General features: G+C 37.6%; 1 protein-coding gene across 17 annotated transcripts in view; it reads left to right on the top strand.

Annotated features, from left to right (window-relative positions):
* The window catches only part of Hdac9 (histone deacetylase 9), an 822,768-nt gene that overhangs the window by 467,846 nt on the left and 332,503 nt on the right, over positions 1-22,419 (top strand). For 11 of the 17 annotated variants that reach the window (XM_021201632.2, XM_029540516.1, XM_029540520.1 and 8 more), the window contains one exon: positions 20,367-20,498. The exons of the other annotated variants lie outside the window; for them this stretch is intronic. In XM_021201632.2, the coding sequence (XP_021057291.2) occupies positions 20,367-20,498 (132 nt within the window). The remainder of the gene's footprint in view (positions 1-20,366; positions 20,499-22,419) is intronic. 17 annotated transcript variants of the gene reach the window in all.

Raw genomic sequence — 22,419 nt, 5'->3', positions numbered from 1 at the left:
AACATTGCAATTATTGATGTAGTGAACATCAGTTTAACTGATGCTTCCTTCTGAGTAAAGTATTTAACTAATGTTCTCCGGATGGCAGCCCTCAGTGCAGATATGTCCCTCGTAATCTCACTATGAAGATACACAATTTACAGTGTTTTATTTACAATTTAATGGACAGTATTATTGCTCTACCATGTGTATATTTTTCCCATCTTCTGTTCCTTTTGAATGTCACTGACATATGATTTTTTAAATGTGTATATGATCCCCAGCTATAATAGATTTAAATGATAGCTAGATAATAAGCTTTGTGTGCATTCTGTTTTAAAGATATCAATGTTTAGGAAATGTAGCTTTTCAAAGATTTAAAATGTTTTACATCCAGAACTTCACAATAGATTTTCATAGATAGTTTATTTTATTTTACTATACAAAAAAATATCTCGGTCATTTATGTGTAAATTCTAGAGCGGCTATTTCAAGTAATTATATTCATTTTTTACAAGCAATTTGGAGCAATTTAAATGGGTGTAGGCTGTACAAACACATACTGTAGCTAATTTCTGTCAGATAATTTACCTGTGGCCTAGTGAAGATTTAAAAATAAAATCAAACCTGGAAAAGAATTTATTATCCGTCATTCAGTTGATATGGGCCCAAATATAGGGAAAGGGTGCTTAAGCCTCAGTAGGCAATTGGTGCCTTTCTATTTTTTATAGCCCAGAGACTTTGGTATTTCTAGGAAGTAAAGTGTAGTAGAACAGCTAAGCAAGAACCAACGCCAAGGGCAGAATGCCTGAGCTTCATGCACCGCATCTGAAGCTGACATTGCTGCCGACAGAGTATATCATCTTTCCTATAACTAAATTCTCCGGGACAGAAGGAGGGTAGAAGAGTGAAGCTTTATGCCTTTCAGAACCTTGGAGTATAGTTTATGAAAATTGGCTTCAAAAGGGTATGGCAATTACAGACTTAATACTTAGTGGCCTGTGTAGGTGCTATTGACAAGAATTTTATGACATTGCAGTAGTCAGAGAAGGAACTGTCATGAGAAGGAAAGAAAACAGGGTGAGTCTCCTTATGGCAGAAAGTTCCTAATGACTTACACATTTAGAAGACCCCCCCACCCTCTGAGCACACGGTTGTGGCCTTCACTGTTCTCTTTCCAGGGAGACTGGGCTCTGGCATAGAGCTGATGGTACCCTCGAGGGAAGTAGCATCTCTGGCCACCAACCATTCAGAAGAAAAAAATTCCTTTTCCCCCCCTAAATGAATGAGTACTAAATACTTGGTACTGTAGATGCCTCTATGTGAGAACAGTTTATTTTTTTTTTTTTTTTTGTTCTGTGAAGAATGGATAACAAACTGTTCATTTATTCTCACTAAAATTCTCAATCCACAACAAAATTTTGTTCTGGGTACATGTTAGGTACCTTGATCTGAATCTGGGTACATACTCAAGAAGTCCCCTTTGCCTCTTTATGTGATGTATGATTCATGTTAAAAGCCATGGCCTGGGGCTGTAGAGATGGCTCAGTGGTTAAGAGCACTGACTGATCTTCCTGAAGGTCCTGAGTTCAAATCTCAGCAACCACATGGTGGCTCACAACCATCTGTCATGAGATCTAATGCTTTCTTCTGGTGCATCTGAAGACAGCTACAGTGTACTTAGATACAATTATAAATAAATCTTTAAAAACAAAACAAAACAAAANAAAACAATGGCCTATCTAGTGGTATGCTTTCTGTAGCTGCCCAATATTTGGAATGTGTTCATTTTCTCCTGAAAATATGATGTTTATAAAGTATCAGACTGCTGATATGTAAAACCAAACATTTTCAAACATTCTATCAATTAAGTCCTTGAAGGGCTGCTAATGCTGTGAAACTGTATAGGATTTCAGGGTATTCCTTGTTCGATTTCCATTGTCTGATTAAGAAAAGAGTGACGTAATTAGCTACAGATGTCTTCTCCACTCAAAAATATTCAGATATGCTCATCAGTAATTACAAATAGGCAGAAATATTCAAATTCTTCAGACATATACCCATTTGGTATATTGCCAAATGAGCTGTGAGAAAATAAGGCTTATCTTTGAACTCTATAGAAGATCACAGTAAGTTTTCAAAAATAATCCACTTAATGATCAGTACTTCAGCAATTATTATAATCCACTGACTAAAAGTCGATTTGAAAGTAGTAAACAAATTTTGCCATGATAAAATGTGCATGATAATTGAAGAATGTATTTAAGGCTTTTAAGGCTGTTTTTGTTTGTGTGTTTGTTTGTTTTGTACAAAGTTATATCACATTGAACTGAATCTAGAATGTTGCCAGTGCATATGCCAGGAAAAGTGGCAGGCTTGCTAAGACAGAGTCAGTCCTTGTCATTAGGGCCACATTATCTACTTCTGCTATAGATGTTACTCAGACATAAAGGAACTTGGGAAATTAACCCATTCTGTCTTTTGAACTACATACAAAAGTTTTATTTCTTTCATGCTGACCATTTATTGAGTTCCTTGTACGCATTATTAAGGTTTTAGAGAATAAAACTGAAAGTAGAGTGAGAAGGGTCTTAATGGCTTTAAATAGATTAAGGTAGCCCCAGGGATGGCCCTTAAGCAGTGAGTATCTCTGAGCTTTCAGGACACTCCTGTCTTCAGACAGGGACAACCGAAGAACAATCAGCTATAAAAGTCTTATATTGTTGGACAAGTCTGATTTTCCTCATACAAAATAGACCATTGATTCTCTGTTCTTGGACTCTTGGGCCCTCTAATATGTTTAGATAATAAAGGCCCCATTTATTTTCTTTTTTTAAAAATATTTTTATTTTATATGTATTGGTGTTTTACATGCATGTATGTCTGTGTGAGGGTGTCAGGTCTCCTGGAACTGGAGTTACAGACAGCTGTGAGCTGCCATTTGGGTACTGGGAATTAAAGCCATCTCCTCTGAAGGATCCGCTAGTGTTCTTAGCTGCTGAGCTATCTCTGTGGAATGATGTGGATTTTTGTTTTTGTTTTATCCTGCAACTAATGTCTGTGCATAACTGGATTTGAAATTGAGAATAACATAATTGTTATCTAATATATTTTTGCCCACACTTAAAATATGACTCTCACTAAGACTTGTTCTTCAACACAAGAGTTAGCTGATAGGGACATTTGAATATGCTTTGGATGAAAACAGTGTTGTTGCTATAGAACTAGAGTTCCCTTTCTTCTCCAGCACATTATATGATTGATAACAAGATAAAGAAGAGAGATTCTGGGTTTTAGCATTTTCAAAAGAGTACATATTTCTCCTAGAAATATTGTATGCATGGTGACTTTGAACTGACCTTCAAAACCATTTAATTTGGACTCTGTTCCAGTGAGTATATGCATATGTTTCATAAAATATTATGACAAAAATTTCTAGAGGTTTAATACTCCATTATATTATCAAGGTCTTACCCAGTGAACTTTGCCTTTCTTTGAATGTTATAGTCTTTCCACTTAATACTTCTGAACAAAGCAAGCTGGCAGGGTATATTAACCTCTTAAAGTGCACAAGCCATATAAAGCTTTGGCTTTGGCTAATAAGACTGTCCCAGCCCTACCGAAACATTTGCTTTTAATGGTCAGCAATACAAGAATATGACTCAAAGATGGAAGGGATCCAAACACGTTAAGGTTGTGGAAGGCCATAGGAATTTTGCACATAAAGTAAATTGGAAAGGAGACAGGATTGGGGTATACAGCTTTGTATATCTCCTGGTGCAGCAGTCCGCAGTCAGGCTGTGGAGCCTCAGGGATGCATTCAAGTCATTGCAATCCAATGTTATCAAAAGGCCATTACCTTGAAATTTCCTAGGATCTTTCCCTCCATCTTCCTTTCTCCACCTCCTTCTCTTCTTCCCCTTCTATAGTTTTATATGTTCCATGGCATTTCAGATCTTGGCATGAGGCCTAAGAGAAGTAACAAGGAAACTGCAAGTCTTTACCATATAGGGAGAAATGATTGCAAGTAACAAGCGAACTGCAAGTCTTTACCATATAGGGAGAAATGATTGCACTGTTTTTTTATTTGTTTGTTTGTTTGTTTTGTTTTGTTTCGTTTGAAACTTGACTAATTTTTAGTCAATAAACTTTAGTTTTTAGAATAGCCTTTGACTTGTAGATTGAAAAAATGGCACATTGTACTTACATTGATCCTAATCAATATCTTCTAGTATCAACCTAGCTTTATTTGCATGTATAGGTGATGCTCATGTATGTCAGAGTTTCAATGTTTGTGGGCACATGCATGTGAGTGTGTCTTCACCTGTACTTGGGGGCCAAAGGGTGACACTGGGTGTCTTCTTCCACGGCTCTTCACTTTATTTAAAACGATACTGTTTCTTGCTGAACCCGAACTCTTCAAATCCACTTATCTAGCTAGGCAGTCCTATCTCTAACTACTGCTGGTATCATAGATACATTATCATGCCCATCTGATGTTTACCTCAGTGGGCGAGATACAATCCCTAGACCTCACACTTGCCATGCAAGTACTCTGTCCTCTGAGCCATCTCCCTTCCCTTCAACCTTTGTCAACATTATCATTAATAGAGTCTGTAATTAACCTGCAAGTTTAGCGGAACCTGATGGCATGTCATCTGTCTGTTATTATAGCTTTACACAGAATTCCATCATTGCCTTTAAAAGCCTGTTTCTGACATATTCTTCCATGCTACCAACCTTACAATGGTTATGTAGTAATTTTTTTCCCTTTGGTCTGGAGAGACAGCTTACTTGTGCTCTTGCAGAGAAATTGAGTTCAGATCCTACCAACACAATGATCTGAAAATCCTATTCCATGAGGATCCAATGCTGTCTTATAAGCCTATGTATACTAAGCATATACATGTCAAACATACATACTTGCAGGAAAAGCACTTGTACGCAAAATTATGAACAAATAAATTCTTATACTTCATGCACTTGAACTTTTCCCCATAATGCCACATAGATAGACTTGTGCAGAATATAGCCACTTCACAATGGCTTCTTTTCTTTGGCACTCATATTAGTCAGGGTTCTCTAGAATAGCATAACTTGTAGAATGAACCTCTACATAGGGGAGATAGATTTATTAGAATGACTGCAAGCTTTGGTACATTTAATACAATAGCTGCCTATGAACAGAAGGCCCAAGAAGCCAGCTGTTAGATCCAGGAGGCTGAATATCTCAGCAGAATCCCGAAGAAGGGTGCAAGCAGAAAGTATTGCGCCAATTAAAGGTGGATCTTCCTACCTCACCGATCCAGATTAGAAGCCCATCTTCACGCTTCAAAAGATTAATTAAGAAAGAAAAATCCCTATAGGTGTGACCTATGCATTTTAGTTGGTTGGATATGTAGTGGACAACCAAGAGTAGTCACCATTGCCTTATACATTTAATATTATTCTGTGTCTTTTCATGACCTGAATCTTATCAAATATTACCAATGAATACCATTCCTTCATATTCATGAACCACAGTTGATGTACCGATTTGCTTGCTAAAGCCATTTTGCTTGCTTCTAAGTTTTAGTGGTTGCCAACAGAGCTACAGGATTTTGTGTGAAGATGTTTTCAACTTAACTGAGCCAAATTATAAGCAATCTTCTGGGTCATTTTACCCTCCCAAACGAGGCCCTACTTCTTTTATTGGTTGGTGTCTTTCACTAAATAGAACACCCCTTTTAGCAAAGTTAAACTTAGCAGTGTGTTTTTTCAAGCATAATATTTTTAGCATTGTATTAAAGTCTTGTTGAACACATAAGCGCCTATGCTGTAATATTAGAAATTTTATGATCTTATACCTTACATTTAGAATTATCATCCATTTTGAGTTAATATTGAGAAGTTGTATAATGTCTTTATTTGGAGTCTATATTGTGCAAGTGAGTACCAATTTTGGCTATCAAGGTTTGTCAAAAAACAAACAAAAAACCCTGTCATCCATTTTTTAAAATTCATTAACAATGTTAGTGATAAATGGATCTTTAATTTTGTACACTTTCTTTTCTTTTAAGATGTATGTATGTATGTATGTATGTATGTATGTATGTATGTGAGCACACTGTCACTATCTTCAGACACATCAGAAGAGGGCATCAGATCCCATTACAGATGGTTGTAAGCTATGATGCAGTTGCTGAGATTTGAACTCCGTACCTCTGGAAGGATAGTCAGTGGTTTTAACCACTGAGCCATCCCTCCAGCCCCCAGTTTGTACACTTTCTAAAGCATATGCTTCCTAAGGTACACAGAACCCTCTGACTTCCTTCACAGCATCTGCTAACAATACATCACCACAGTAAAGAGCTGTGCCGTTCAGAACCTCAGTCTCATGGTGGTGCGTTCTCTGTATTTGGTTTCTAAGTCTGCTTTACTATGTACTCGTGCATTTCAAGTCAGAGGACAAAATGTTCTAGATCTGATCAGGATTTAAAGCAAGCTGATGTTTTAGTATCTTTCTTCCCCTCCTCATATCTTTTTGGGTTGCTGGTTTTGTTTGCTTTCATTGTGTTTTGCTAATGTTCTTTGAGAATTTCATACAGTTTATTTTTGTATTCTTTCTCATCCCAATTCCCCTTAGATAAGACATCCCTCCCGACATCATGATAGCACTCCCCCCCTCTCTCTGTGTGTGTGTGTGTGTCTGTCTGTCTCTCTCTCTCTCTCTCTCTCTCTCTCTCTCTCTCTTTAATTTTCTTGCTCTCTGACTCACTATCTCACTTTCTTACCCTGTGCTCTCTCAAAAAAAGCTATCAAATACCATGGTCCAAGACTTAGGTTGTCTAATTGCTTCTGAGCATGGGGCATGCCCTGGAAAATGGTAGACATACCAGTGTCATTTCATTGAAGAAACTGAGTTTCTTTCATTCCACAACTATTATTTACAAATAGCTTCTTGCTGAGGAATGGAACCTTGTGCTCATTTCTGCTCCTCCCTTCTGGGTTTTGTCCACCTTGAGCTTGTGTAGGTCCTGTGCTAGTGGTCTTTATCTCGGAGAGATGATATGTGTTATGGGCCCTGCTGTGTCTTGAAAAGGCTCAGGGAATAAATGGGAGGATTTCTGTTTCACGTTTTAAATCCATTGTTGTAGAAGGAGATCTGTTGTCTATATGCATCAAGTTCATTCTCTTCTACATTGTCCTGCCTCCTGATGAGCTTATCAGTAAGACTTTTTCTGCTACTGGGATTTTTATTTTTGGAATCCTGTTTTTTTTTTTAAAGGCAGTATTATGTTTTATTCATTTGTGTCCCTCTGTGTGGATGTATGTGTGAGCATGCACATGCATGCGCACATGCGTAAAGGTTCAGAGGACAAGTTGCAGGAGTTGGTTCTCTCTTCCCACCTTGTGTGGCTTGGCTATCAAAATCCAGTTGTTAATTTAGGCTTGACTGGAAGTGCCTTCACCTGCTCAGACATCTGACTACCCAACATAACTCTTTTCTTTCCCTCTTAGTGTTTTCCATGTTTCTGGCTAAAGAAACCATCTGTTCTGCTCTGAGGTATTCTCAGCTTCTTCAATTAGAGACTTTAATGCATTACTTGTAGTTAATTGTTAAATCCCCAGTGATTCCCAAATGTGCTGCCTTTGAGTCTAAGCTCATAGTTTTGTTGACTCTTCAAGATGTGTTTTTCTTTTTCTTTGGCTTCTTTTGTAATTTTATTGAAAGCAGAAAAGATAGAATGGAAAATAAAAGTTCCATCTTTATGATTTCAGTACAACATTTGTGTCATTTAGCTGGAACTGGCCACTTTTAAAAACAATTTGCTAAACTTGTGTTTTCCAGAGGATTCAGGATTTTCTGGTTTCTATGTTATCCACCCCCAAATCGCTATTGTCTTGAGATTCCACTAAGATTTGATTCTTAAATAGCCTCTGTCTTCCTGGTCCCTCTGTTCTAGCCCAGTCTCCCTGTACTGGAATCCTGATGCAGTTGTAAGATGGAGATTTTTTTATTCTCCCATTTATTTATCACTTATTCTTGATGAATGGAATCAGCAGAATGGCCATAGCTGTTACACTGAAAAAGAAGTGAGATTAAATATTGTGGAACAGAGGACAAACTAGACTATGCATTTAGGGACTATGAGGACTAAATTTGTTATGTTTTTCTTGTATTAATCAACCTGTGACCTTCTGATAAGGTCAGGAAATGAAAGCAATTTTTGACTATCCAATAACCAGAAATCTCAGGTACTTTGAAAATAAAATTTATTAACATAAGGCAACTGCATTTAATATTTGATTCATATTGGTAATTATTATGGTATAAGTTATTATGATATTTAATCAGTTTTGAGTAGTAATTTTGCCTGTGATAAATGAAGAGTATAAATTCATAGTATATAAATGTTCACTTTAAAATAATAACAATCATAGTAGAAAATAATGTCCCTAAAACTATTTGATCCAAAGATTTAGTATGATTCTATTAGATTTCATGACTATAATGAATTAAAATTCATAGTTCAATAAATGAAGATTGGTCTTACTAATTGTATATGCAATTCATATGGTGGGTAATTAGAAGTTAAGATAAGTATAGATTGTGAAAGGTAGGATAATTAATCAGCCCTATAATAAGATTGAAAGCCTAAGTCAACATACTTACTTGAAGGGGGAACTAGTGAATAAAAGCCAGTATTGTGTAAAAAGACAAGATATAGAAATAATAAGGCTCGGCCTTAAATGGATATGACTGAGATATGTGCTTACCTTGGATCTGTGTAGTCCCCATGCATTCTAGCTTTAGGGTTTTTTTTCCCGAGTACATTATGGAACATATTTCCTTGGTGTAATGAAAGTCCTACATGCCAGTCCCATTAATGATGCCTGACATATGGCAATCCCAGTACTTATATTGCCACTATGGTAGCGTCACATTTGTGAAAGGAATTATTAACACCAGGATGGGATTTAAAGGAATTTGAATGGCATTTCTTTTCTTCACTTTGTCACGGAACGTTGTAACCATTGAGGTGTTTTGAATTTCAGATTTTTCATCTAATGAAAATAGACCAATGGCATTATATGAGAAAATTTATTATTTTATTTCATGAAGATAATGATAAGAAAATGTTAATTACTTGAAAACATCGTGGGTAAAAAATGACTGCTGTTGCATAATCTTATCTCATATTCAATATAATTGTTCACTCTGGCAAAGTCTAATGAAATATTTTTTCATTCCCCATAAAATGCACAATTAGAAGCAGGCAGGACATATTAGATAAGATTGGAATGAAAAATTGGCAAAAAATAATAATTAAGACTCTTAAAATGTTTGGCCATCTGTTGTAAAGTCAGGAGGATTTTTTTTTTTAAATCTTAATTTGTAAAATTCACAACTATAGAACTTGAAACCCTGGGGAAATATTCCACACAATGTGTCCTCTTATTTTTCTTTAGAAATAGCTAGTGACTATTTCAAATATAAAATATTTATAATGCTGTTTTCTTTACATTTTATTCCAGCTATCTGATTCCTTTGAAAGAAAAGTATCCCTGTGGCAGAGAATCTGGCCATGTAGGGTGATGTTATCATTCATATGTCTTAAGTGGCTTCTTCTTTCCTAGTGTTTTCATAGAGCATATAGCAACAGCTTATCAAGACATATGTAGCTTTTCATCAAGGGTCCTCGTCTTTCTCCAGATCTCCAAGCCTCTTCTGTTATATAGCACTTTGCTCCTTAGTGACTTGTCTTCAATTTTTACTCAAATTAGCATGCTACAGACTTTCCTATGAAGGATGAAGGATATCCTATGAAGGATGAAGGATATGTTATGAAGGATGAAGGATATCCTATGAAGGGTAAAGGATATCCTATGAAGGGTAAAGGATATCCTATGAAGGGTGAAGGATATCCTATGAAGGAGAACCTGCTTTCATCCATAACTTGTGTGTCTTGATCTCTCTGTATCTGTACTCACAGGCTGCTATAATAAAAGTTAGCAGTCATCTACCAATTTCAACATATCAGATTGCCTTTATGCTATTTTTTTCTCATTTGATGGCTTTTAAAATGGGGTGTGCTTGCACACACCTTAAATCCCAGCACTTTAGAGGCAGAGGCAGGTGGATCTCTTAGTTCAAGGATAGCTGGTCTTCAAATCAAGTCTAGGACAGCCAGGACTCTGTTACACAGAAAAACCCTGTCTGAGTAACAAACCAAACCAAACAAAACACAAAGAAAATGATCTTGAAGAGTGTGCTTGTTATAACTTAATTCCTTGATGAGTCCTTTGTGCTGAACCCACTCCTAAGGATGAGTTTGGTAGTGGGAGAGTTTGCCACTGAGGAGCTGTGGTCTGCCCAGTGAGGCACTTGCAGACTGACAGGCTGGCAATGTAGCACATGAGCCATCTTACAGGAAGCTACTTCATATCTCGAGCTTGCCAGCCTTCTTGGGTGAAAACAAAGGTCTAATTCCCTTGAAAACATAGCCAAGAGAAGTTACTGAGATGCTTGCATTTTTCAGATATAAAATTTGTGTCACTTGATTTTTAACATTTTGGTTTTGTTGTGTGTATATTAAAATATCTCATATACATACAAGTAATAGTCACAGAATATATTGGAATGCTGGAGCTGTCCTTAAGATAAATAGCTCCTTAAGGATAGTACAGAGGCACACTGCCCAACAGGATTTGTAATGATCATGGAAGCATTCTGTATTATTGCCCAGTTCAGTAGCCTCTAGATACATGTAGCAACTTGGCACTGGACACTGGAAATGGAGCTAGCATTATCTGGAATTATACTTCTTTAAATTAAAAGTACTTTAAGTTACTTTAAATAGTCACTTGTGGCTAGTGACTGTCCTTTAACACTGCACAGGTACTGGCCAAGGCAGGCAAAGCTGTGACAGAAGCATCACTTAGAAGACCCATTATCCCACTCAGAGCTTACTAAGCATCATAGCGAATTGATTTCACTAAGTTTGGACACACTGCAAATTAAGTCACCCCATAAATAATCTCTGAATTCCTATTATTCAAAGATAAAAAATCAAACAAAAATTACTTTGGCTCGAATGGGGATCTAGTCACTTGATTGCGCCTTTCATGTTTGGAGGCTCACATGATGTTATGAAGCCATTGTGTTCAACGATTACTAGACATAGTGAGGCCTATTCTGAGTTCTTCAGGGCTCCTTGCATAGCTGTACTGTCTAAATACTGACAGGGAGATCCATGAGCCCCAGGCTTTCCTGTTCATACCTTAAGAACACGAAAGCAAACGTTATTACTTAGTTTTTCAGGAAAATTCTAAGGACTATCTCACTTGAACATCCTGGCTCATGAACAGCCTAGACTCAGTCTCCATGACAATAAAATTGATTTCATCAAGAGTGTCAGGAGGAATAGCTATCCATTCTCTCCAGATGTCTGGGTAGAGATTATATAGTTCTCAGATATGTACAAGGGAAAGGCTGGCCAGCGTTTTCCCCTCTAATGGGTAGTTATGAGCCTGGCAAACTCTCCAAATCAAACGTTTGTATGAATTTTCCTACAGATACTGTGCTTTTCCTCAGTGGGTCTCTTCAGATTTCCATCACCTTCTCACTGTTTAAATACAAAACAGTGGTTCTCCCTCCATTCCCCCTCCCAGCATTGGTGTTGGAGTCTGCAGTTCCATGTGTTTATTTTCTCATGCCCCAAGGTTAGTCCCAGACACATACTGTTTCTCCTAACAGTGTCATTTTTCCAGTGGCCAGAGCTGTACTTTAGTCCTGTGCTCTCAGCAGTGCAGATAACATTATTTTTATGTGATACATCTGTACTATTTTGAAACTTCTTTTTTTTAAATGACCAACTACTATACAACATAAATATGTGCAAACCTCTAATGGATGCAAAACACAGATTTTATTTAGTTCTTAAATGTTATGAGTATAATTTAGTCCTTTAAGGTCTTCATTTTGCAATTGTGAAACAAATACCATATTCTTCTGTGACACACTGTAAATTTCATGATGTAAACTATGGTTGGGTAATAAAGAATGCATACTGTCAAGAGGAACATTATATTGGAATGTATAGTCCAAGTCATTATATATATTTTATATATAATTAAATGGGAGATGGAGATGAGAATTTCATTATCAATCAATCTTCTCTACAAGCTACTCAAATAGAGTAGTTTCACAGTTTGCCTATTCAAAAATTTTCCTGAATAAGATGGGAAACCAGGGAAGTAAAAACAAACTTTTCATTCAGCACTTGGGCTAAACAAGAAGTTTTGATTATGTCAAGAACATAGAGTGAATTAAGAGATAGTCTTTGGTTCCAATTTCCTCAGAGTATGATTCTAATAGGCTTTACTTAACCATTGCCTTAAGAAATGAAAGCATTGTCTGAGCCTTTTGGTTGACATACTTTAATACTATTTCCAAACTCTCTCATAAAGGATGTAACATTTGCCTTCTTGATTTTAGTATCAAATCTGGAGTTGTTTCACCATTGCCTGCATGAGTGCATTCAGGCTAATGGCTGTTTAGCATTGTTCGAGTTCCTTTGCTAGTTGATGATGTTATTAATTTTATACCCAGATATTCAAAAGGGACCCCTGAAACTTTCAGCAGCTCCAAATCATTAGGTTTGGGTTTTATGAGTTTGTGTGATTGTTTGAGGCATTCTTGTCTTCTCTTTTTTCTCTCAGGCTCTGACTTCACTGACCCTGTCTGGCTGTCTGTCTGTCTTGTCTGTCTTACAAGCTGCACATATTCCCTCTATGTTTTTGCTGATGCATCTCTCACAGAGGAAGCCTGTAAAGCATGAGGTGCTTACAATTCAGCCCTGCTTTCTGACATTTCTTTAATTTTCCTGATAGTCTTTATTTATGTGAGAATTTTACAACTGTATACAATGTATTTCGATCGTATCTTCTCCCATGATCCTTCTGTAACTCCTCCTGACCCCAAGGATACCCCCTCCTAGATTCATATAATTTTTCTGTTCTTAAACTAGGTGCAGTTAGTGCTACATATGCACATGAGTGACAAGCGTGTGGTTACTTGACCTGTGCCAAATGTTCACTGGCACAAGTGCACTTTATCAGAAGCCACACTAGAACAACAATAAAAACAATCAAAATTAAAAAACAAAGACAAATAACTTTCCCTCTTCTCATACCGTCAACTGCCAATATCTCCAAGGCTGAGGTAGGGCCTCATACACTCCCACGCTACCCTCATTACATTCATTCTGGAATGTTGACTGGCTTGATTTTGTGTAAGACTTAAGCAGGTAACCACTGTTGTAGGTTCATGAATGTTCATAAAACACTTTCATTTACCAGATGTAATTGTCATCTCAGAGGCTTACTGATAAGTAGGATCACTATTTCTAACTCTTTTTAAACTCTTGCTGGCCAGTTCAACTCAGATGTTCTCTCCCAAACCCCTCTCCAAGCTGACTGATTAAAACTGGTTTCTCTCGACTTCTGACTGAAATATTCTGTGTGGCCTCAAACTAACTCTGGCAGTCTGCTCTGATATTCTGGCTCTTTCCCTTTCTCTGGCTGGTTCTGTCTTAACCTGCAACCTGACTCAGTAAAACCGTCCCAGTTAAACTGACTGCCCTCTCAGTGTGTGTGTGTGTGTGTGTGTGTGTGTGTGTGTGTGTGTGTGTGTGTGTGTATTGCTCTCTTAGGTCAGCATTTTCCTGTTCTCTTGAGAATTGGGTGTATCCTAGCTCTGACTCATTCTATCAAATCTTTTTCTGATTTGTTACTTTGTCTGCCACTCAATTAGACTTCACTTTCAAGTATAGCTGCTTCATTATACAATTCAACTTTACCTTCATTGTTATGGATTAAATGTGTATACTAAGATCATTCCTGTGTTCCAGATAGAGGGATTAAAGATGTGTAGAATGACTGCATTCCAGCGAGATCACAGAGACCTAGAAGGTCATTAGATTTCCTGTCAGAGCAATCATATTGCTGGACTAAAATTCTCCTACAGACAGCAATAGGTACCAATCTCTGGTTCTTACAAGCCCCCTACCACATGTTATGGGGTATTCTTTGAACATTCCTCATTCTGCTTCTAATTCTGTTCTTTTCCTACCAGTTTGTGTTTCTGATGGTGGTTAGCCTAACTTTTAAATTGAAAATTGAAGACTTACCATGACAAAGACAGTCTCAACTTCTTTCCCTTTAAAACATAATCAGAGATCTGAATCCAGAACTATAGATACCAATAACAAGTTTAGACAAGCTTGTTTTCTGCTTTGTGATGGAACTCAGGTTCCATACTGTTTTCCAGTATTCATCACCCAGTCACAGTTTTAGATTTTATGCCTTTTGTGATCCCCTGGTAGATCCTTCTGAGATATTTTTCCTTAACAGTTTTGAAGTAGGCTGTCCCATCTTGACTCCTAACACTTACTCCTCCAGATTGTATTCTTAAATTGCTTCTGCTTTAACCATACAAGCTTGACCACTGGACTCATCTTTGCCTCCATCTCCTGCCTTTACTCTTGTCCAGGTCGATCATTTTTCTTTTACCTCTTTCTTTCTTTCTTTCTTTCTTTCTTTCTTTCTTTCTTTCTTTCTTTCTTTCTTTCTTTCTTTCTTTCTTTCTTTCTTTCTTGACTGATCACCTTCCTCGATCTTTGTTTTTCCTACCATAATCCCAAGATAAACTTTGCACAGATTAAATGCTCAAGAGGCGTTTGAAGAGAGGATTGTATTTTTCATCTTCTTTTCAGATGCTTGGTACTCATGAAGAAATGATACATCTAATTAAGCAAACAGACGAGAAATCTCGGCCGTATTCCCTTTTTTTAACTACCTCTAAGTAAATTATGGCATTTAAACCACCTGAAACAGACTGTTATAAACCAACCAACCAGCAAACAAATGAACAAACATAGTTGTTCTTTTAGGCTCTATAATATATAAACTTGGCAAAAATCTGTTCAAATCACAGCTCTAATTAAAAGTTTTCACTGCCAAATAATATGTTCTGGGTAAAGCCATGTTAGCACCATGGCACATTTATGTGATGATGATACAGCCGCTCCTCTTTGCCTTTGAGTTTCTCATGGGAAACCCCTATGAAAAATTACAGTGTCTCCCCGCAACCCCCACTGACTTTCAAACCAGCTATTGACTTAAAAAGGCAAAACATGCTGAAATTCTACATAATTCTCTTCTAAAGCAAAGGAACTATCATTTCAATGATTTCTTCGGCGTTATATTGAGTTACAATGAGCACGATTATGCTAACAGATTTCCATAAACTGAAGTGGTAAGAGAAGAAACACATCTGTTATCTCACAATTCTACATGTTAGAGTATGGAATTAGTCTTACTGGGGTAGCATTACATGTAAGCAGGGTTGTGCATCTTTGTAGAATCTCCTGGTAGTCATTTTTTTTCCTGTATTTTCCAGTTATTTAATGTTGGCCCCAGTCTCTACCTTCAAAGCCAAAGTGACTAATCTTGCTGTTTCTCAAGATATGAAATGTGACATGCATTGGTTTTCTTTTATACCTGTAGAGAAAAACTGTGTGACAATTGTGGATCCACTCAAAGTCAGGGGAATCTTTTAGCAACCTTACATCCACCTTGGCCTTTAATTGACCCTTTACTATGTAGTATAATATTCCGGCAGGTATTCACATGCTCAGTGTTGACAGATTCATCCAACTGCCATCCTACTGAATGTGTAGACTCTCCTTGTTATTGTTATCCTTTATATAACAGAGTATAATGAATATTACTACATCATTCACATTTTATAGTAGTATAATTTGTAGGCAAATCATCTATTGTTTTATTTTTATTTTTATTTTATTTTCATTATTATTATTATTATTTTCTTTATTTACATTTCAAATGCTATCCCGAAAATTCCCTATACCTCCATGGCCCTGCTCCCCTACCCACCCACTCCCACTTATTGTTTTATATGAGCAATATGAACATCTACCTAAGTCAGATTTTTAAGTGAAAAGCAAAGTAAATACAAGTGATTATTTTTTTAAATGTAAGTGCCTGGGACAGAACAAGAAATATATTATTAATAAACACAATCATATGCATTATTTGATTCTCATTTTCAGAATTTTGACATGAAAAATACAAAAGAAATGTGTTATTAGAGTATGTTAATAGGTCTAGTCTTCAACATCCAAAACACATATGGTTTGCATAATCACAAAAAAGCAATAAATATTATATCATAGCACTTCAAAAGATTCATCATAAATTATGTTAGTGAGTAAGGTTTACCAATTTTGAAAAGGAATAATTCTCTGTTAAAAAGCAGGCATTGTTAGCATATTTGCAATGAGAGAACAGAAAGACATGTGCTGTACAACTTCTTAAAGTGGAATTCTGTTGGAAATGGCATTCACATATTACCACAAATGTGACTATTTATTCAGAGACAAACTTCCCTCAAATGATTTTTTTAAAGAATTTTATATACAAATTTCATATTTTAAATGACTATAATTAGAAATAATATCATACTGTAGAAACTCTGACTTGAAATAGTAAAGATGCATATTATACCATCCAAGAGAGTTGCAAGTTGTAATGCTCTTATTGCATATACTGAATAACACTTTGAAGGATTCATAACGTTTGTCTAATTATATACCTTTTAATTAACTAATTTGAATTCATTTTTTCAATTGCATTTTTCTGTGTAGCCTTAGGCTGTTCTGAAGCTCTTTGTCCTCCTTCATGTGTCTCCCAAGCACCGGGATTACAAGATTGGGCCACCATGCCCGAGGATCTAATTTTATTTATTTATTTATTTATTTTTGTTAATTAGGTTAGAATAACCTAGGCCTCTCCAGTGTCTTCCATAGTGGTGTTTTACCTTGATGAGTTGTTTGCAATGCAAGAATAAGTGAGAAGGATGACTTGAGCAGGAGCCACCCCAGAAAGCATAACCTCTATAAGGACACAGATTGAACAGGTGATAGACTGGCCCCGTTCAAGTCACAGAGTGCTAGAGTAATCACTTCCCAAGACAGTGTGTAGGTAAAGAACAGCAGGAAAAAACCTCAGAAAGGGAAATGTGAAGTATCTGAGCTGACAGATGTTCAGTGTAACAGGGAAGAAGGAATCATGCCACAGAAGCTCAGAAATTGGTACTAAAGGCTTGCCTTTCTCCTGTGATCATAGAGCCAAACATTCATGACAGGGGTACTAACTCCCTGAGTTTCCCAAAGACTCACTAGGATAACAAAATATTTAGTAATCTAGTGCTTATCCTTGATTAATTATCATCCTAATTGGTATTTTGAAATTGCTTTAGAAATTATTTGCTAAGTGATTGATTTCATTAATTAATTAATTAATTTACTTTACATCCCAATATCAACCCTCCCTCCTCCCATTTACCCCACACACAGATCCTGCCCGCATGCCCTCAGACCCTTCTTCTCTGAGAATGGGAAACCCCACCCCACCCCATCCCCCAGTACATCAAGTCACTGCCAACACTCACTCTTTGGTTGGTGGTTCAGTCTCTGGGAGCTCATGGGTCCAGGTTAGTTGACTGTGTTGGTCTTCCTGTAGAGTCCCTGTCCTCTTTGGGTTCTTCAATCCTTACCCCAACTCTTCTTCAAGATTCCCCAAGCTTCAACTAATGTTTACCTGTGGGTCTCCGTATCTGTTTCCATTGACTGCTGGGTGGAGTCTCTCAGAGGAGAGTTGTTAGGCTTTTATCTACAAGCATAACAGAGTGTCATTAATAGTTTCAGCGACTGATTCTTACTCATGTGATGGGTCTCAATTTGGGCCAGTGGTAGGTTGGCCATTACCTCCTTCTCCGCTCTGTTTTAGTCCCTGCAGAGATAATTTTGAATGTTCTCACCCCAGAGATACCACATGTATGAGATAATGGATAACTGGATCTTCCTGAATTGATCAGTACACAGCATATAAAGGTTCAAAATGATCCTCATACTCTACCCTGTAAATATACACAGTTATATCCTGTCAAACAACTTAGAAAAGTAAATTAATAGATTTAAAACTTTTAAGAAATAATTTCCAAGGGTAAATTAATTACCAAGACTCCCTGAGAGCACTCCTCAATCTTTGATCATGTCCCACAGTTCTTCTTGTCTGTTTTACTCAGCCCACGGCAGGCGGTGTTGTTACTGACAACTTCCACTTACTGATTGCCCCCTTGGTTTCTTACACTACTGACCTTTGGGCTTAGATAATTCCTTGTCATTGAGGGAACCCTCAGCTTGTGGGATGGCTAGAAGTACTTATGGCTTCTCCATGTTAAACCTGGTAGCATCTTCCCAAATGGATGACCAGCAATGTCTCAAACATCGCCAAATATCTCAGGAGAATTATCTTTTCTGATTTAGAAGTAACAAATGGTTTATCTGGAATGAGCCATTGTTCCATCCAATTTTCTATTTACTGCAACTTTTAAAGAACTCTATTAATTAGAGGCAAGCCATTGATGCCAAGACATTGATGGATGGATGAACAAAGGGAGAAAGACTATGGAACTGATTTCATTGCTGATTGCCAATGCTGTTTGCATGGAACTGAACAGGGTTAAAGGAATGTGGAGGCAACCAGAAATGGCAAGAGCAAGAAGACATTCACATTGCTGAAGGTGAAGGACAGACTTATTCTTCAGTTCTAAAGTCATGGATCACTCACACTTAGGGAGAAAGAGAAGGTGGGATGAACAAAGATGAGCTACCAATAAGCATCCGCTGTCTCCCATCCGCTGCCTCATGAAGTGATGAGTCAGTGGTTTTGTTTCTTCTGGGCAGCTAATATTTCAATGTTTAATCCATTAGGCTTCATTGAAAGTTTTGAAAAGATCTCAGTTGACGAACAATCATAGTAAAGACTGGGGGGTCTCGTAGTCCTTCATTTTATAATGTCAGTACTTTCAGGCACAATGTCAAATACATGACACAAAAATAAACAGCTTGCATTATTTTTATATCTGGGAAATGCAGTAGTTCTCAGTGTAAATTGACAACTGCAGGGAAGAGAATAGGAGAGCAAACAGGTATAGATATTTGATGTCTCACAGTGCATTGTGCTCTGAGCTCTACTGCTCCTCTTCTTTAAAAGGCAAGATTTCATTGATCAGAAACTCCAGGAACATTGTGTCTAGTGTGGGAACATTGTGTCTAGTGTGGACACTCACCGGCACTTTACAAAAGTTATCCTGCAGTTCGTATGAGGTTTCTCTGTAAGACAAAGTGGGGTATCTGGCATGTTCAGGGAAGGTCTGGGTGCTTGGATATAGCCCTGGCTTCCTCCCATTACCTCTGTAGCTTGGACAAGTTATTGACCCTCTGCAGTTTGACTTTGTCATCAATATTATAACATTACAGATAGAGTTTATACCATAGCCGTGTTTTATGTGTAAGCAAGTTAGTATTTACAAAATACTTAGGAGAGTGTTGCAACATAGAAAACCTGATACAATGTTTGTTTTCATCAGAAACAGCCACCATCACACCACCATCAACAACAACACATGCAATATATTTCTCCTACAGGAAGACGGTTTTCATTGCTTCCATTCTGTAAACATAATTATTTAAATATATAATCAATCATTACCATGTAGATTCACTCTTTGCAGTAAGATAGCTAAAGAACTAGGACCATATGCATGGGTGAGGTGAGTTTGTATTTTCGGGCATATACCCTAACTGCAAATGTTCAATTCCAGTTTCATCAACTTTCCCTTTTCCCAGCTGGGTTCTGAGGACATGGAAGGCGTTACTTACAGGGACACCAGTTCTTGTTGTGCTATCCTCTTCAGTGTGTTTTCCCAGCGTTTTAGGTTAGAAGCTACTGACAAAGAAATATTTCAGGAGTCAGAATTAGACATAAATTATGCTCTGCGGAGGTGTCTTCTTGTTCCCAGAAGTCAGGTCAGGGTCTCCAACCTCACATTAAGTTACTGTTTTAGTGGTTATTGAATTTCAGTCTTGAGAGAATTAGGAGGCCAGCCAATGAGGCATAATAAATCTTACTCAGACCTATCCATAATTAGTGATTAAACCTCCCATTAACAATCCCAGTTGTGCTAGAAAAAGTTAAGTAGAAAAGTTATTCTCTTCTATTTCACATTCATGTTAAGAGAAGGACGACAATTTATTTGTAAAATGACTACTATATATATAATCTATCTGTTTGATTAATTTAGAGTTAACACCTTATTTATATGCTTGGGTTTTTAATTTGAGAATGGTGGACTGGGAGAAGATTGGCATTTCTTTCTTTCTTTCTTCATTTTTTTTTTTTTTAACATATAGACACGGGAGCATTTGGCCCTTTATTTTTTAATTTTTATCTATTTTCTTTGTCTCAATCCCCAGCCTCAGAGCCCAACTTGAAGGTGCGGTCCAGGTTAAAACAGAAAGTGGCAGAGAGGAGAAGCAGTCCCTTACTCAGGCGGAAGGATGGAAATCTTGTCACTTCATTCAAGAAGCGAGTGTTTGAGGTGGCAGGTAATTGAGGATTGGGCCGTCACACACTAACCCTTGCTGGTCATAGAATTTTTATTTATTTATTTTTTTATGTTTAGAATCAAAATACTCCTGCATTTTGAGAAGCGTTTCCTGAAAGGCAGCTTATTTGAAAACACACTGATAGTTACAATAGTAAACTTTGCTCTGTATTCGCCAGCTCTATGACGCAGGAAATGAACCGGGGAAAAGCAGCCATGTGTCTGTCGGTCACGGCACAGCGGAGCAGCACCGAAGCTTGCCCTGTTCTTTTTAGAAGCAAGCAGTCAGTTTGGGAAATGCCAACTAATAGATTATAGTTTTTAATGAAATCGGATCAGAAATGAGCAGAGGAGGGGGATCCAGAAGGGCACACCCCTCTCCCCTTCCCCAGACATGAACGTAGGAAATACACCTGGGAAAATTAAACTGTGTGGAACAGCAAAACCTTGACTTTTCAACAAATTTACAGAACTCATAAATGACTTTATGTGTTTACTAGTGACCTGGGACTCGTGACAGGCGGGGGAAATGCTGCTTTTTATGAAGGGGAAAAGGCTGTCGTTTTCACTAGTCTCAAATGGAAGGGTTCATATTTTTTTAGCTGCCTGATTAGTTGTGGGGTGAACATGTTAGGAAATTCAACCTGATGTCTTACAAACCCCTTCGTTTCCGTTTTTACCTGTTCTGAAATTAGAGAAGTACCTAAGAATACAAGAACCCAAAAGGCTAGCCACAAATATTCTGGCTACTGCTTACTTAAGGATACAGGAACCCTTACGGGCTACCCAGAAGTAAATAGTGACTACTGTTTCCTGGGTACTTAGTGCAGTGGCTCAGACCCAAATGTTTCAACCAGGCAGAGAGGAAAGAGGCCACGCTCTGAAGCTGTGTTCTGATTTGGAAGGAAGTGTGGCTGTTCTCGGGTAGGCAGTGAGGGTTGGTTCTCCCAGATCAGATCTCCTCATGTGTAATTTTAAAATCATGGGTGTCCAGTCTCTGTTTTAGCCAGAACAAGTTTAGAGAGGAGAATCAAGAGCACAGTCTGAAAGAGGTGAAATAACTTGGATACAGGTGGTAGGGCAGCTTAAAAATTGACAGATTATTTCCATTTGTAAACAAAAACTTCAGTCTCCTCTCTAACCACAATGGACTAGTATTGTTATGTGAACAAAATTATTAGTGATTACATTTTGAAAACTCTTTGAGAGATGCAAAATTTTGAGGAAACAAACATTATTTATTTTATTTGTTCTTCTTTTTTTTTTTTTTTACTCCAGATTTTATTCTCCTCCCGGTTCACCCTCTGACTGTTCCCACATCCCATATCTCCTCTCCACACCCCTGTCTCCATGAGGATGTCCCCACCCTCCCACCCCCACCTCAACTGATGGCTCACAACCAAAAATATAACAATATTTACTTTTAATATCTGTATTATCACAAGTTTATAGTAACCCAGTCCTATGTTTGAAATTATAGATTATTCTTCTTAATCTTATGGGATTGCAATCTCTCCCTTTTTGTCTCAGGTCGTATGTGAGGTGTGGCTTCTGTGCTTACTGCTTGTCCACACGCCCAGCCTGGAGGCTGCCACTACAGATGGTTTAATAAGGGTTGTGTGTGTTACTTTTTTATTTTAAACTCTTTTATTTTAGACTCAGGCTTTTGCACTGAGTCTGATTGTGTTTGGGAAATCTGAACTTCAGCACACAGGTGTCTTCATCTGAGCCCTTCCTGTGGATTTTCATCTAGTTTGAAGAACTCTGTGTCTTGAGAGTGAGGGGTTTTAGTAACCAGTTGGAGGTGACCATAGTGGCCCTCTTGGTTAAGGTGTCATCTCTGCTCGTCCCTTCTCTGCCTTTTCCTCTTTCCCCCTTACAGGAGGAAGTGTCCTCTCTCTCCTTTGCCTCCTCTTCTTAGT

Source organism: Mus pahari, chromosome 7 (genome assembly GCF_900095145.1).
Source record: "Mus pahari chromosome 7, PAHARI_EIJ_v1.1, whole genome shotgun sequence".
Classification (NCBI taxonomy): domain Eukaryota; kingdom Metazoa; phylum Chordata; class Mammalia; order Rodentia; family Muridae; genus Mus; species Mus pahari.
Note: the sequence above shows the minus strand (reverse complement) of the source record. Positions and strands in the feature narration are given on the sequence as shown.